Genomic DNA, 14,488 nt, shown 5'->3' with positions numbered 1-14,488 from the left:
CATATCACATGATCTCACATGAAGGATTATGCTAACCACCTGTGAAGTAGTTGCTTTGAGCAATCAGCATCATCATAAACATAAAGCCAGTAGACTAGCAGTCATCAGATATACTATCCTGACACTTAGGAAGTTCTTTTGGTCCGGGTACTCTTTGGAAGTTCAATTATTCCAAATTTTTTCTCGTATCAGACATCGGTTATATCGAAATGTAATAATTTTCTTTGGAGAATCTTGTATTTAGATGATATATATATATATATATATATATATATATATATATATATATATTAGTGTATTAAAAGCGTGAGGTGTGAGGCGAAGCCTCACAAGAACTAAATTTTTTAATATATATAATGAGCGTACACATATATTATATTAAAGAAAATTTATTAACCAATAATCATCTTGAGTATACACATATATTATAAATATATATACACACATACATAGACATATATTATATTATATTATATATATATATATATATATATATATATATATAAAATAGATGATGAAAAACACAATGAATACACATATAACAATGCACGCAAATAGCACACACATTCATTATATAAAAAAAATAAAAATCAGAAAAAAAAGGCAAAAAGACGATAGTGCAAGGAAGAGGTATGAGACAGTTAAAACCCTACCCAAAATTTGGCTCCGACAACGCCTTTCGCCGCCTAGGCGGCTCCAGTGAAGCCTTACGCCCACTCCCTTAAAACAAAGGCAGCAACCCTCAAACCCAGCCTTAGAGGGAGCCTAGGTGCGTCCTAAGGCGAGCCTTTTAAAACATTATATATATATATATATATATATATATATATATATATATATATATATTTTGAGACAAAGTAATATGTAGCAAAAACTGTATTGAAGGCTTGTAGTTCAAGTTGAAAGTATATATATCAACTTTACAGTTCATACAGATTTGTAGTAGTAGAAACATACACTTAAGATCGAAGGTCGAATACTGTTACTAGCCATATAGAGAAGCAAGTATGACATCTGATGGATCCGTTAATATTGACTGACATCTGATGGATCCGTTAATATTGACTGTTTTTATGATCAATCTTGTATCTGATTTAATAATTTTTCTAAAGTTCAATTGTATTTAGATTAGAATTTGAAGTGTATGATAACAACAGGTCCATTCTGATTAATGACCGACATGTATGGTAACAAAAGAAAGAGAATAGAAGAAAAATGAGAGACATGTACAGCAGGAATTGCCGACTACTTAATTTCCATTCGGGGATGAGTGTTCAAGTAGAACTCGTAAACCTATCTCGCCGTGCACATTGAATTTGCCTATACACAATTCAATTTCAATCTCTCATTGAATGGCAAAGAAGGTGCGATTAGTAAAAGCGTACTCACTAGCTCTATGCTTTTACACCCTCATTGAGAGATGAGTGACATGAATACATAACTACAGTAGCGTCTCATGTCAATAATATAAGGACATGTGGAGAGAATTGGCATATGATTTTGTATAATGAGCTCACAAGTCTACAACACTACCATAGTGATGTACCATTATCGTACAAGTCAAGTTCAAATCTTCTACCCCATTTCGGTGTTGCCTATCTATGGCCACTATTATTGATTGACACGCGTCAATAAACTTAACATTTCTTAATCTTGTTGTTATAACTTAACACGTACCAATTATTAATAGATGCCACAAAAAAAAAAAAAAAAAAAAAAAAAAAAAACCACATACAAAATAAGTGCAGAAGATTTGTTCATTTCTATTTCCGACTGTAGTGGTGTGAAGTCAATTGCTGATGGCGGGCATGCCTGTGTATGGGTCTTTAACTCGCCGACTTATGAATACCATCAGTTCAACAAAAAATGGGGCACAACGAAACATACTTCGGATCTTATGCTTATACCTAATTTTGTGTATCGAGATTACATTTACAATATTTTGTTTTAAAATTTTTATTTACAATAACAAAATCATTCTATTTATTACTGCAACGTCAACGCCTGAATGAAGACACGTCGCCGCTGCTGTGCGGTTGTTGGAATAACCCTAATATTACTGCAACGTTCGAAGGAGATGCATCTTTGGTGTTGACAGCAATGAAAGGGAAAGGGGATGATAGCTCTGCTCTCGGTACCATAATTAATGATTTGAGGTGTTTGCTTCAGGAGTGGCCGAACTCAGTGATTAGCCATGTCCAACAGGAAGGGAACTCGGTGGCGCATCGGCTTGCTCGATCGGGGATTGCTAGTGCCCAAAAAGTAGTGTGGTTTGAGGAACCTCCGGATTTGATTCAGGATGTTTTGTTTGAGAAAGGATTGTAAGTTTGATTGTTCATTTAAGGATAGGTTTATTGTTGTGCAGGACATTCTTTTCCTTCGACTGGGTTGAAATCCCTAACAAGGTTTTTATTGAAGTCCATTATATACATTATCCTCAATTTGTACAAATTCTTATTTGCTTAATGAATATTGTACTTTGTTTCAAAAAAAAAAAAAAAAACAACAAACACATTGGCAGCCAAGCTCTCCATGAAACGTCTACTATTTAAAAGGATTTGGTTATTTAAATTTGCTTAGGACCTTTAACTCTTTTAAATTTCTCTCATTTCCAGATAATTTATGTCTTTGCTACTGACAATATAATTGTTGTTTTGTATGATCTTTTTATTTATTTATTTTAAAAATAATATTATCTACACTAAGGTTGTATAATTAAGAACCAACATTTTATGTAAGAATGTAATTCGTTAAATATTTTGATCTGGTTAGTTATAATAATCGATTTGGTAATAATTGGTTGGTAATCGAAGAATATCAAAACTCTCGGTGTATACCAAGACTAAACCATTTTGTTGTGATGATTTTTTCGGAATTTTTCGATTTTTAGATGAGTGTTGTTAGAGAAAATACATTTTGTAAATTACATTTAAACCGTCTTTTTAATAAAAATAAGTTCTATAATACAAATAATTTTCACCTTTATTAAAGATATAATTTGAATTTGATCTCTCCAAACATTTGTTTTCGGATTGTAAAAGTCGGTTACCAAACCTATAAAATTCACGATTATTAGTTCGGATTTTAAGAAAGAAAGTGGCAGCCCTTGTTTGACCGGTTAAATGCCTAGCCCTAATTTGTACAACCATATTTATGGGATGATACACACGTGGACGACCATATATATCGTAGAGTTGAAAATTGAAATGAAGTTGCTGAGTTCAAAGATATTTTTCCCCTTATGATTTAAAGGAGTACTTGAAAAAAAAAAAAAATTAATTAATGAAAAGAATTTGAAAATTTTGAGTTTTAACGATATAAACAAAATAAAATAAATAGTATCAAGATTAATATTTTAATGTAAAAATATGATTTTTCGTTATTTTCGTTAAAATGAACAGTATCGATAACTTTTCGTTAAAATTTAAAAAATAAAATAAAATAAAAATAAAAAAGAGGCATCAATATGACCATTAATTATGCAACTGACTGGACAAACGCAAAGTACAATTTGACAGTTGAAAAGTTTTACTCCATCAGTAACAATCATGAGGAAATTTTTAGTTGTGACAGAAATACAAGTAGTACACACGTATTTTAATAAAAGTAATAGAAAATTTTATTTTTTAAATTATTAACATTTTAACATATATATCCCACCATTTGTATGGGAGCATTTTTGCTCACTACCATATAGTGTGATGTATACCATATAGTGTGGTGTATCCTTACCATCTTATTGATTATCGTTAGATGAGTTTGAATTTTGAGATTCGTGTAGTGAATAAGCACAAATCTCAAAATTCAAACTCATCTACTAGTGATAAATAAGGTGGTGAGCATACACCACATTAAATGGTGATGAACAAAAATACATTCTTATTTGTATAATAACACGTGATGTACTATTTCATATACCGGTCATACTAAAAAGTCTCTGAGGACCATAACCATCACAATTAAACACCCCAACTGCCCCTCCTCACGTGGCAGTCATTGGTCATCCACACGATTATACGTGATTCCTTAGCTACTAAGCTGGTTTTCAATTCCAATTACATGGACGAGAATCCTTTCCATATCTTTTTTGTGAGGAGTTTAGGGATTATTACATTTTAGTCCTTTAGTACATTATATAGTTAGTTTTCGATAAATATTATTTTTGTTTCATTTTAAATAAAAAAATTTAAATGATTTTTTATCGCAAAAAGATTGACGAACGGATAAAATGAACTAATCATTAGGATCCTCACAAATAGATTTTAAATAGAATCCTATTCCCAATTACATGACCAAAAATCTCCAAAGCATGTAAGAGGTCTTTGGTATGGTAGTTGTGTGGTGTTATTACTTTGTTTCATATATTTATTCGAAAATGATTCTCTCTTAATCTTTTTTGTTAAGATTCCGATGATCTTTCAATTATGTTTATTTATTGTACATCGTACGCATAAAAATTGACCATACGATTTATAATAAACAGACGTGATTGAAAGATTTTTGAAATTCTCAAAAATAGAATATAGAGAGGATCCTCATTCTATTTGTTCATACTGTATTCTAAATATAATATATTAAATTAGTATTTATTAATGCATATTATAATAAATAAATTAATGTCGTCATTTGATCGTGAGACTGTCGTACTAAAAACTTATCAAACAAATCTACATCGTCAATTTTCAAAACTAATGCTAACGTACGTGTACACAGCTCATCAAACTCCTTCACCTAACCTTCATTCATAAAAATAAAAGAGAATTTGAAAATTTTAAATTTTAACGATAATGACAAAATAAAAGGTAAAATAAATAGTATAAGAATTAATTTTTTAATGTAAAATATAATTTTTCATTAAAATAAACAGTATTGAAAACTTTTTGTTAAAGTTCTCTATAAATAACCTAATATGCTCTCTTATTTATTGGTACAAAACACACACACACACACACACACACATACACACACACACACACACATACATACATTGAAAGCAAAGTCTCAAGTTTCTGAAATGGTTTGCTTTTGTTTCCTGGTAGACCAGAGGAGGAAGGTGTGGAGGAACAAGCCGGTGGCTGGGACATGTTCAAGATGTGGGTGTGGAGCAAGCGTCGCTGACATAAAGACTTCGACTAGGTTTTGCTATATTCCAGTTTACTGGAAATCTTGGAAAGCAATCATGTGTACTTTTTGTGGAGCCATTCTCAAATCTTATAGATAAAATTTCTGCAGATATATGTTATTGTTAGCTCCACAGGTTGGCTCTTGCTTCTTTATTATCTTTGTTTTTCTGGCCTTTCTGGATTAGATTGAGCTTTCGACTGTTTTTTTGTATTTAAATTTTGCAGAATATTTTGGTGTGAGTAAAGGTGTATGGAACTGTAAATATAGGCGGCTTGCTGTTGGTTAGTCATGGAGTGGAATATGGAGACGAGGATTTTACTCTAAGTATATAAATTTTACTCTGTCGAGAAAGTATTGTGAAGAAGTGGATAATTAATTATAATTAACTCCAATTACTATGAACTGGTTGTTAAGTTGTAGTTTGTATTTTAACAACTATTATTTTAATATTTTCTTTCTTCCTCCATCCCGTGCCTGCTACTCACCTTCTCCAGTTCTCCTTTTCCAATTAGAAAGAAACAAAAGAAAACAGATGAAAATATTACCAATCTGATCTCTTTTCTTCAGTATTTTTATCTGTATAAAAGATTTTTAGCTTCAAAATTAACTTAAATTTTACAAAATACAAAGAACATGTTAATAAGAAGTTAGAATATGTTTAGACCGATCTTAGAGTCGTCTCATTAATCGTCCACATCTGCAGGATTAATGTGCTGCGCGCTTTCTCATGGAGTTTTAGGTTTGTATGAATGTTGTATCCATAATTAACCATAAGAAAGGGTGACCCAAGCCAACAAGGCTGCGTTTTGCGACGGTCGAATGAACGTTTATCGTACACAGTTTTATTCTTACTTTGTAAAAAAGTTGTTTCCACAATTTGATTTTGTGACATTTTGATCACAAAAGAGTAACTTTCTGTTGAGCTAAGGCTCGCCCTATTTAGCAATGAATGATCAACGACTGCCAACATTGTAGTTAGCTAGCTAGCACCAGTATAGATTGCCATTCATCCCATGATTTATTTATTTTTAATGTTTACTATTATTATGGGGAAAAGAAAGAGTTTGAATCTATTACAATACTATAGGAATGAAGGAGTTTTGAACTCATAATACACGAAAAGAAAGTCAACACCTTACCCCCCAAGATATTAGAGAAAATATACTTCCGAGAGAAAGTTAATTTATCTCATAAGTATGTTAAGAAAATTCACCTCGTAATTTAATAACCATAGCTACTGTTCAAGCTATTGTTTTGGAAGTGCTTTCAGAGCTACAAACCTCTTTTTAGATCACCAAAAGAATCTCTGATTTGGCAAAAATTTTGGACAATAAAAGTAATAACTAAATTGTTGGTGAGAGTTTGCATTCTGCAGCTTATGAGAGTCTGCATTTACGTGACCGGTTTTACGTATAGTGACACCCGATCAGCAGCCTGCCGGGTTGGCATCCAAGACCTCCACCAATCAACCCAACCCTATCACAGGATCACTAAACTCCACTTCTATCTATGAACATGTACCTAACGCACTTCTAAGTGTTTTTTAAGCATTTGATGATCTTTTAATAAAGATTTCGACATGCTTCTAAACACTCAGAAAAATCGTATTATGAGTCCTTTCTACAGAACTGCTCTAAAATTGGTCCTTAGTACTCCTAAGTACAGGTCCTTACTATATTTATTAGGGGTTGTTCAATGACCAATTCATTTTCAGATTTTAGTTCTCATTTTTCTGTTTGGAAGGAGTAGATGTATGGGAGGGAGAATTAGAAATCCAGAGTAATGATATTCATACCATGTTTCTATACCATCTTAGGTGACATCTGATGTGGATAGCCACATCATTTGAAAAATTTGCACAACCTAAAGAAATAAAGGAGAAAGATTCCTCGTATACCACAATCATCATTTAATTAACTAGTTTATTTATTTATTTTTAGTTTATTAAATAATCAACTAAATTTAAAAATGAGGAATATAAAAGAGTATGAGGAATGATGGTCGAATAGATATAGAAGAAACGAATAAAGAATAGTGCACAAATAAAATTAAAAATAAAAAAACAAAATCTATTTTGAGTGATTTTCACTTTCAAGATTCTGTTCTCACTCATTCTTCTTTGTTTATTCCCCTCCTCTTTCGCACTTATCATCCCTCATTTCATTTCACCCAATTAAGTCTTATCTCAAGCACAAAATATAAAAACTAAAGATTTAAAAACGAAAACGGGCCCTTAATTTCTAATTTCTCTTTCTTATCTCTTTAAATTGGCCGGGACTTGAGTTTGTAAGGTTTTTTTTGCCTTTCCTAAAGAACCCTCCAAATATGAAACTGCGACTCCACCGCGCTGTAGATGGTCATGCTATGATATCACCTAATAATTCAGTTTCAGGTTTAAGAATTCAGCAAGGAGCTGCAGGCATCTATATTATCCTGCTCATCCTGCATTAACTTGAGTCTGCAAGTTAAACAAAGTCTCTCTACGGTTTAAAGCAAGCTTTGAGGCAATGGTTCATTAAGTTATCCAATGCTCTCAAGGCCGCTGGATTCCATCAATCATGGCCCAACTATTCACTATTCGTCTGAAGTCGTCATGGTAACTTCATTGCTTTATTAGTCTATGTTGATGATGTGATATTAGCAGGGAATAATCTGCATGAAATTGAAGAAACCAAGCAGTTTCTCTCTCAACGTTTCAAGCTGAAAGACTTGGGCAACTCAAATATTTCTTGGGCATAGAAGTTGCACGTTCAAAGCGTGCAATTACTCTATGTCAACGAAAATATGCACTAGAAATATTGGATGATGCTGGGTTTCTAGGAGTTAAGCCTTCACGGTTTCCTGTGGATCAAAATTTGTCTCTCACATAAATGGAAGGAAAAGTGTTGAATGATCCTTCATCATATAGACGGCTTGTGGGGAGGTTGATATACTTGACCATAACAAGGCGTGACTTGGCTTATGCTGTTTACATGCAAAGTCAATTCATGTAGAAACCTCGGCAACCACATCTTGAGGCTGCACACAAGGTCCTCAAGTACATTAAACAAGCACCTGGACAAGGAATTTTTCTTCTTTCCACGGTTTCATTGCAATTACGAGCATTTTGTGATGCTGATTGGGCTAGATGTAGAGATACTAGAAGGTCGATAACGGGGTACTATATTTTGCTTGGTCAAGCACCTATTTCCTGGAAAACTAAGAAACAAACAACTATATCTCGTTCTAGTGCAGAGGCTGAATACCGTTCTATGGCCACCACATGCTGTGAAATCATATGGCTGAAGAATATTTTGAAGGATCTAAGAGTGAATCATCCATGACCAGTCAAGTTATTTTGTGATAATCAAGCGGCATTACACATCGCTTCAAATCTTGTTTTTAATGAACGGACAAAGCATATAGAGATTGATTGTCACCTAGTACGAGAAAAGATTCAAGAAGGATTGATACGCACGGCTTACATAAGGACAAATGATCAACCATCTGATATATTCACCAAGCCGTTGAGTTTAACGCAGTTTGAAATCTTACTTAGCAAGTTGGGTGTCATTAACATACACTCCAACTTGAGGGGAAGTGTTAAGGCAGATATCTCTCTTAATTAGTCAATATTGTAAATTGATATTGTAGTTATTTACTTCCTTGTTTGGTTTATGATCAAGCCTTGTTTATAGGCGATAGTTTAGGATCCTATTGACTGTATCATTGCATAAAGCTGTAAACCTAGTTGTTGAATAATATCAAAAATCATAATCCCATTCTATGCTTCTTATGAATCTCTCTACGGTGAAGACGCAGGGATGGTGAGGGTGGGGTGTCGGAGGGTGTGGTGTCTGATGGTGGTGAGTTGATGGGAGAAAGTGTAGAGTCATGGTCGGGGGAGTCGTGTGGCGGAGGAGATAGGGCAGGAAAAGAGTCCATATCAAATTGTGATAAGGAGTTAGTTAGAGTGGGGGACTGTGGATTAGCAGCGGAAATATTTAAGTGATAAGGAAATTGTTCTTAAAAAAAAATCACGTCCTGTGAGACAAAAATTTTGTTGAGTTGAAGGTCGAATAATCGATAGCCCTTTTTACCATATGGATAGCCAAGAAAGACAAAGTGACGGGCACGGGGATCAAATTTTGAAGGTTTGTGGGCGTGAGTGGAAGCAAAACACAAACAACCAAACACTCGTAAGTGTGAGTAAGTGGGTGCTTTTTGAAACAACTTTTCATAAGGTGTCTTGAAGAAGGGTGTGGGTGTGCAATTAATAAGATAGGTTGAAGCAAGTATGGCGTCCCCCCAAAAACGTTTTGACATGTTGGCTTGAAAGAGGAGGGCTCTGACAACATTTAATAAATGTCGATGCTTACGTTCAGCAACACCATTTTGTTGTGGTGTGTTGACACAGCTAGTTTGATGAATGATACCTTGTTTGGCATAAAAACTGTCAAGTTTAAATTCGGGACCATTGTCGCTTCGAATCATTTTAACCTTGGTGGTGAATTGGGTTTCGACCAAATGGACAAATTGTATAAGGAGCTGTTGTGTGTCAGATTTGTGTTTCATCAAATAAATCCATGTGCTCCTGGTGTAATCATCAACAATAGTGAGAAAGTAATTTGCACCAGAAATAGAAGGAACATGATACCCCCCCCCCCCCCCCAAAGATATCAACATGTACCAATTCAAAACGTGATTTAGTGGATATGGAACTCAATGAAAATGGTGCTCTTGTTTGCTTGGCTAATGGGCAAATGTCACATTTATTAGAATCACAAGATTTGTGTTGGAAAAAAGAAATAACATAGAAACAGTTTGTGATGGATGTCCTAGGCGTTGATGCCAGAGATGATGGTTGGATATTTGAATGGTGTTGCATGTTCCTTTCTTTGGTGGATCGAGATAGTACAATCCCTCCCGTTCAATTCCCGTCCCAATCATCATCCCCGAGCGTAGGTCCTGTATAACACAAAATTGTTTTAGGAAGATGGTAATATAGAGGGAATCATGTGCGAGCTTGCTAATGGATATCAAATTTAATTTGAAAAATGGGACACACAAAACATTATCATGCACAAGGTTGGGAGAGAAGACAACTTGTCCAATGTGGGTGACCGTGGCAAGAGAACCAGTGGGTAGTTCAACATTATGGTTTGTAACAGGTCTCGACGTCGTGAGATAATGAGGGTTGCAAACAATGTGGTTCGTTGCACCACTATCCAAGATCCAAACATTTTTTATGCCATTATGCATGAAGGAAAAAGCTTTACCTAAAAGTTCTTCATTATTCGAGGAATTACCAACTTGATTTACAAAGGAGGATTTGGTTTTGTTCAACATTGCGAGTATCTGCTTGCAATCTTCTTGGGAAAAAAGGAAGTTTGGCATCCCGTCCTTTTTGTTGTGCATGACAACTTGGTTGCCCTTGGAAGTGGATGAGCGGCTTTGTTAAATTTCAGCAGCTGCTTTGCGTTTCCGGCAATATTCGAAGGAATGACCTTTCCACCCACAAAAGGTGTACTTGAGATGAGCACGACAGTTTTTGGTCCTATGATTTGTCTTGTTACATTTTCCACAGCGAATACCACCATCCTCTGGTTCAGTTTCTCGGCCACCATTCTTCACAGCAAAAGCTGCCGCTTCAGGTTTGGAAGTATACTTTCCACTTGAGACTTCTGCCTGTCTCTCATGACGAAGGACAAGAGAGTAGGCCTTGTTCACTATAGGTAAAGGCTCAAGAAGAAAGGGTATTATAATACTACGAACAGTGGAATAAGAATCATTTAAACCTATGAGAAATTTCATTGTTTTCTGGGTTTCAACATAAGAGATGATTTCCTTCTTCGTATCACAACTACATGCAGGAATAGAACATAGAAAGTCACGTTCGTCCCACAAGCTTTTTAATTTGGTGAAACAATTGAACAATATTCACATGAGAAAACCTTTCTTGCAAACCAAGCCACATCTGCCTTGCATCCTTGCAATTGATGACGCTACCTGAGATTTCTTTTGACATGGATCCTAAGAGCCACGTCTTAACCAGATTATTGCATCGATTCCATTGCTGCAATTCTTCATGTTCATCTTCACTTGGCTTCTTGACTGTCCCATCAACAAGCCCTAATTTGTTCTTGACCGTTAAGGCCATGGTCATGGATTGAACCCATGTACTATAATTGTCTTCCACCAATGGTTGCGGCACAAGGACTGCACCAGGTTGGTCCGAATGGTGGAGATAAAGTGGATGATTAGGACTCTTCCACTTTGGATGCGAAGTCATGCCTGAGGAGGTTGACTTCGTGTCTGCGCTATCACCCATGGCTATGTTTTGCTAGGGTTGTTTTGGTGTTTGTGTGTTTGCTTTTTATTTTCCCATATATCAATCACTCTGGTACCATCATAAGAAGCATAGAATGGGATTATGATTTTCGATATTATTCAACAACTAGGTTTACAGCTTTATACAATGATACAGTCAATAGGATCCTAAACTATCGCCTACAAACAAGGCTTGATTAGAAACCAAACAAGGAAGTAAATAACTACAATATCAATTTACAATATTGACTAATTAAGAGAGATATCTTCCTTAACAATGATATCACCTAATACTTCAGTATCAGGTTTAAGAATTCAGCAAGGAGCTGTAGGCATCTATATTATCCTGCTCATCCTGCATTAACTGATAAAATCTTGAAATTTTCTGAATGTTGACTCGATCACACCAGTATATGGCATCGTTCCATCAAAATCGGTAGCATTTTCTACGTAGAATCTAGATGGCCGTTGATAATTAAATGTCGATGGGCGTGTTTACCAAACTGTATATTTTTAGGAAATCAGGATATTGTCAACAACACAACATGGCAAACGCCTCGTGCTATCTTGACAAAACAATCTGCTGCTACTAAATTATTAGACACCCAATTATATAGGGTTTGACAAGTCTCTGAGGCATATGATGTTGCCACTTAATTATCACCCCAATAATTTCAAAAATTTATCTGAAAGACTCCTTCTGGATTTGGATTGTTTTATTTTTTGTTACTTATATACTCATTATAAACCTAACTTAATACTACTTTATCCTCCCCAACCACTTAGATCTAACCTCAAGGGCTATGGGTTATTTTTTATTAGTCGTATTTGTGTTTTTTAAGGTAATTAACCTTTAATGAATTAAAACTAAAATATGAAGTACCCTTTCTATTATTTGAAAACCCTAGCCTATAGAGAGAACCAAGAGCAAAAGTCATCGTAGCGGGAGGAGGAAGAAGCATGCACCTTTGCTCTTCCTCCTCTCCTCCCGTCCACTTCCTTTTTTAAATTTTCTAATCTATTTGGTGTGAATAATAGTCCATTTATATGGTGATTTAGTCCTTGGCTAAATTAACCATACTTAGATCTAAGTTTCCATCACTTCTTTTGTGTTCCTTTTTCAATCCAATAATTCTCTCAAAAATTTCCTCTAAATTTTATCCTTTCCTCTTAATTGAACGTCTCCCCGCTTATAAAGTTGGATCACTAGAGGTCGAGCCTTCTCAAGATCCACCCCTTGTTCTACAATTGATTCTTAACTAGATGTGGGTGGTTTGCTGATGACATTCATTTAAATGGTGGAGGTGAAACTCATGATTTATGGTGTTCGTTGAGGGTTTAATTAGGTTGTTTAGAATTAGGATGGTATGGGCTTGGCAAGAGATTGGACTGTTGAGATGTTGGTTTTTTAGATGTTTGTCTGCCTCTTGTCCGTATTAGATTTGCCCTTTTGGATTTGTGTCTTTTGTTTACGTCTTATGGTAAAGTTGGCATTGTCTATTATGATACAACTAGTAGCTTCATGGGTGATTTGTGCACAAATTTCCTCTTCAGAGTTGGCACTGCTTGTGTTCAAAGAGTGTTCCCAGTTATATTGGCGGTTTGTGCGAAAACTCTCCCATGTGACGGGTTATGAAGTGATTAAATTTCTAGTTTGTCAAGATTAAAGTTTTTTAGGTTTTGGAGTGCTAGTTGCATTCCTTTGTTGCTTCTTGTGCTTGTCACGGCCACACATCTGCCAATATAATGGGTATTAGATTGGGCAAGTTGACCTTGTGTGTTTGTGTTTGTTTTTTTTTTTTAATAGGTTTTTTAGTCATTTTGATTTGAGTACTCCATAGAATTAATTCAAAATTCCATCTTTAAAGTTCTCAATTTCACTTAGGGAAATTTTATTTCAATCCATGTAACCTTTTTCTACATCCAATTTAAATTTAAATTGTTAATTGTCTATTTTACCCTATTGCATAATTACTATTAAGTACAAAATGAAATTAATAATAAAACTCAAATTTATCAATAAAACTTAAATTGTCTATTTTACCCTATTGCATAATTGCCCTATTTTACCCAACCATCACTTCTTGTTTATCTTACGTTCATTTATGAAAGAAAAAAAATTCCAACTTAATTAGAACAAAAAGTGAAATCAAATTAATCAATTTATACACCTTGTGCAATTTTTACCACTTATGTAACAAATGAAATGAGACTATGGAAATGACATTAAAGTTGTCGGACCAAACAGGTTCACAGAGTGTCATTATATAGAAGAGTTTGGGTCCTCAAAGTTAAGGAGGAGCTCCTTCTCAAAATACTTATCGCCTTATTCACAAAATTTCATGCTTATGATCCATTTACATTATAAATCACTTTAACAAGACCATCTTTGAAAAAAATAACTAAAATTAAGATCGGTTAGTAAATCAATTTTAGCAAATAAATAGATAGTTCATAATGCTTTTATCAAATATGTCCGTCTGTTTTTATACATTTCGATAACTAAATGATCTTATTTTAATTAATTTTTTGTAAAAATGATCTTTACAGAGTGAGTTATTACAATATGAACGTTTCCGATCATAAATACGAAATTCTATAAATATGCCACGAAGTATTTAAGAAGGAGTTCCTCATTAATCTTTGAAGAGCCATGTCTTTGTGATCAATATAATGGTACTACAATGCAGAGAATGGTACTGCAAATGCACAATTACCAGCTATATAATAGGTAATAGGATGGCTTCCTTTCAAATGCACACTACTAAAAACTGATTGATACTACTTTACAAACTAACTTCTTGTATTGTTCATCCAACTTAATTTCACTTTTCAATTTCAGCTGGGGCTGGAGACTAGAGGGTACAAGGGTGGGCTTGAATTAAAGTAATGTGTTCAAGTTGAGCGAGGAATGGAAACCCTAACCCAACTTGAAGAGAGATAAGCTTGTATATTAGCCCACTTGCCACTTGGCAGCACTTGTTCTGCTTCAGGAGAGAATTATGGATTTGGATCCTCGTCTAAGCAGACGGTTCGAATCCTGCTGACCAAGGAA

At 34.6% G+C, this 14,488-nt stretch overlaps 2 protein-coding genes across 3 annotated transcripts; one reads left to right on the top strand and one right to left on the bottom strand.

Annotated features, from left to right (window-relative positions):
- Positions 1 to 4,961: 4,961 nt before the first annotated feature.
- LOC137716607 (uncharacterized) lies at positions 4,962 to 5,967 on the top strand. 2 transcript variants are annotated; one of them, XM_068456053.1, is made up of 2 exons: positions 4,962 to 5,257; positions 5,828 to 5,967. In XM_068456053.1, exon 1 carries the CDS (start codon positions 5,015 to 5,017, stop codon positions 5,219 to 5,221), a length of 207 nt encoding a protein of 68 aa, XP_068312154.1. In that variant the 5' UTR covers positions 4,962 to 5,014; the 3' UTR covers positions 5,222 to 5,257; positions 5,828 to 5,967. The 2 variants fall into 2 exon arrangements, with proteins under 2 accessions (XP_068312154.1, XP_068312153.1); XM_068456052.1 differs by lacking the exon at positions 5,828 to 5,967 and adding an exon at positions 5,349 to 5,586.
- A 4,593-nt stretch (positions 5,968 to 10,560) lies between these two features.
- LOC137714534 (uncharacterized) lies at positions 10,561 to 11,434 on the bottom strand. The gene is made up of 2 exons (XM_068453727.1): positions 11,058 to 11,434; positions 10,561 to 10,966 (listed from the first exon to the last, which is right to left on the bottom strand). The coding sequence occupies exons 1-2, from the start codon at positions 11,432 to 11,434 to the stop codon at positions 10,561 to 10,563; spliced, it is 783 nt and encodes a 260-aa protein (XP_068309828.1).
- Between the last annotated feature and the right edge of the window lie 3,054 nt (positions 11,435 to 14,488).

This window comes from Pyrus communis, chromosome 14, assembly GCF_963583255.1.
Source record: "Pyrus communis chromosome 14, drPyrComm1.1, whole genome shotgun sequence".
NCBI classification, from domain to species: Eukaryota; Viridiplantae; Streptophyta; class Magnoliopsida; order Rosales; family Rosaceae; genus Pyrus; species Pyrus communis.
This window is presented reverse-complemented; position numbering and strand designations above follow the sequence as displayed.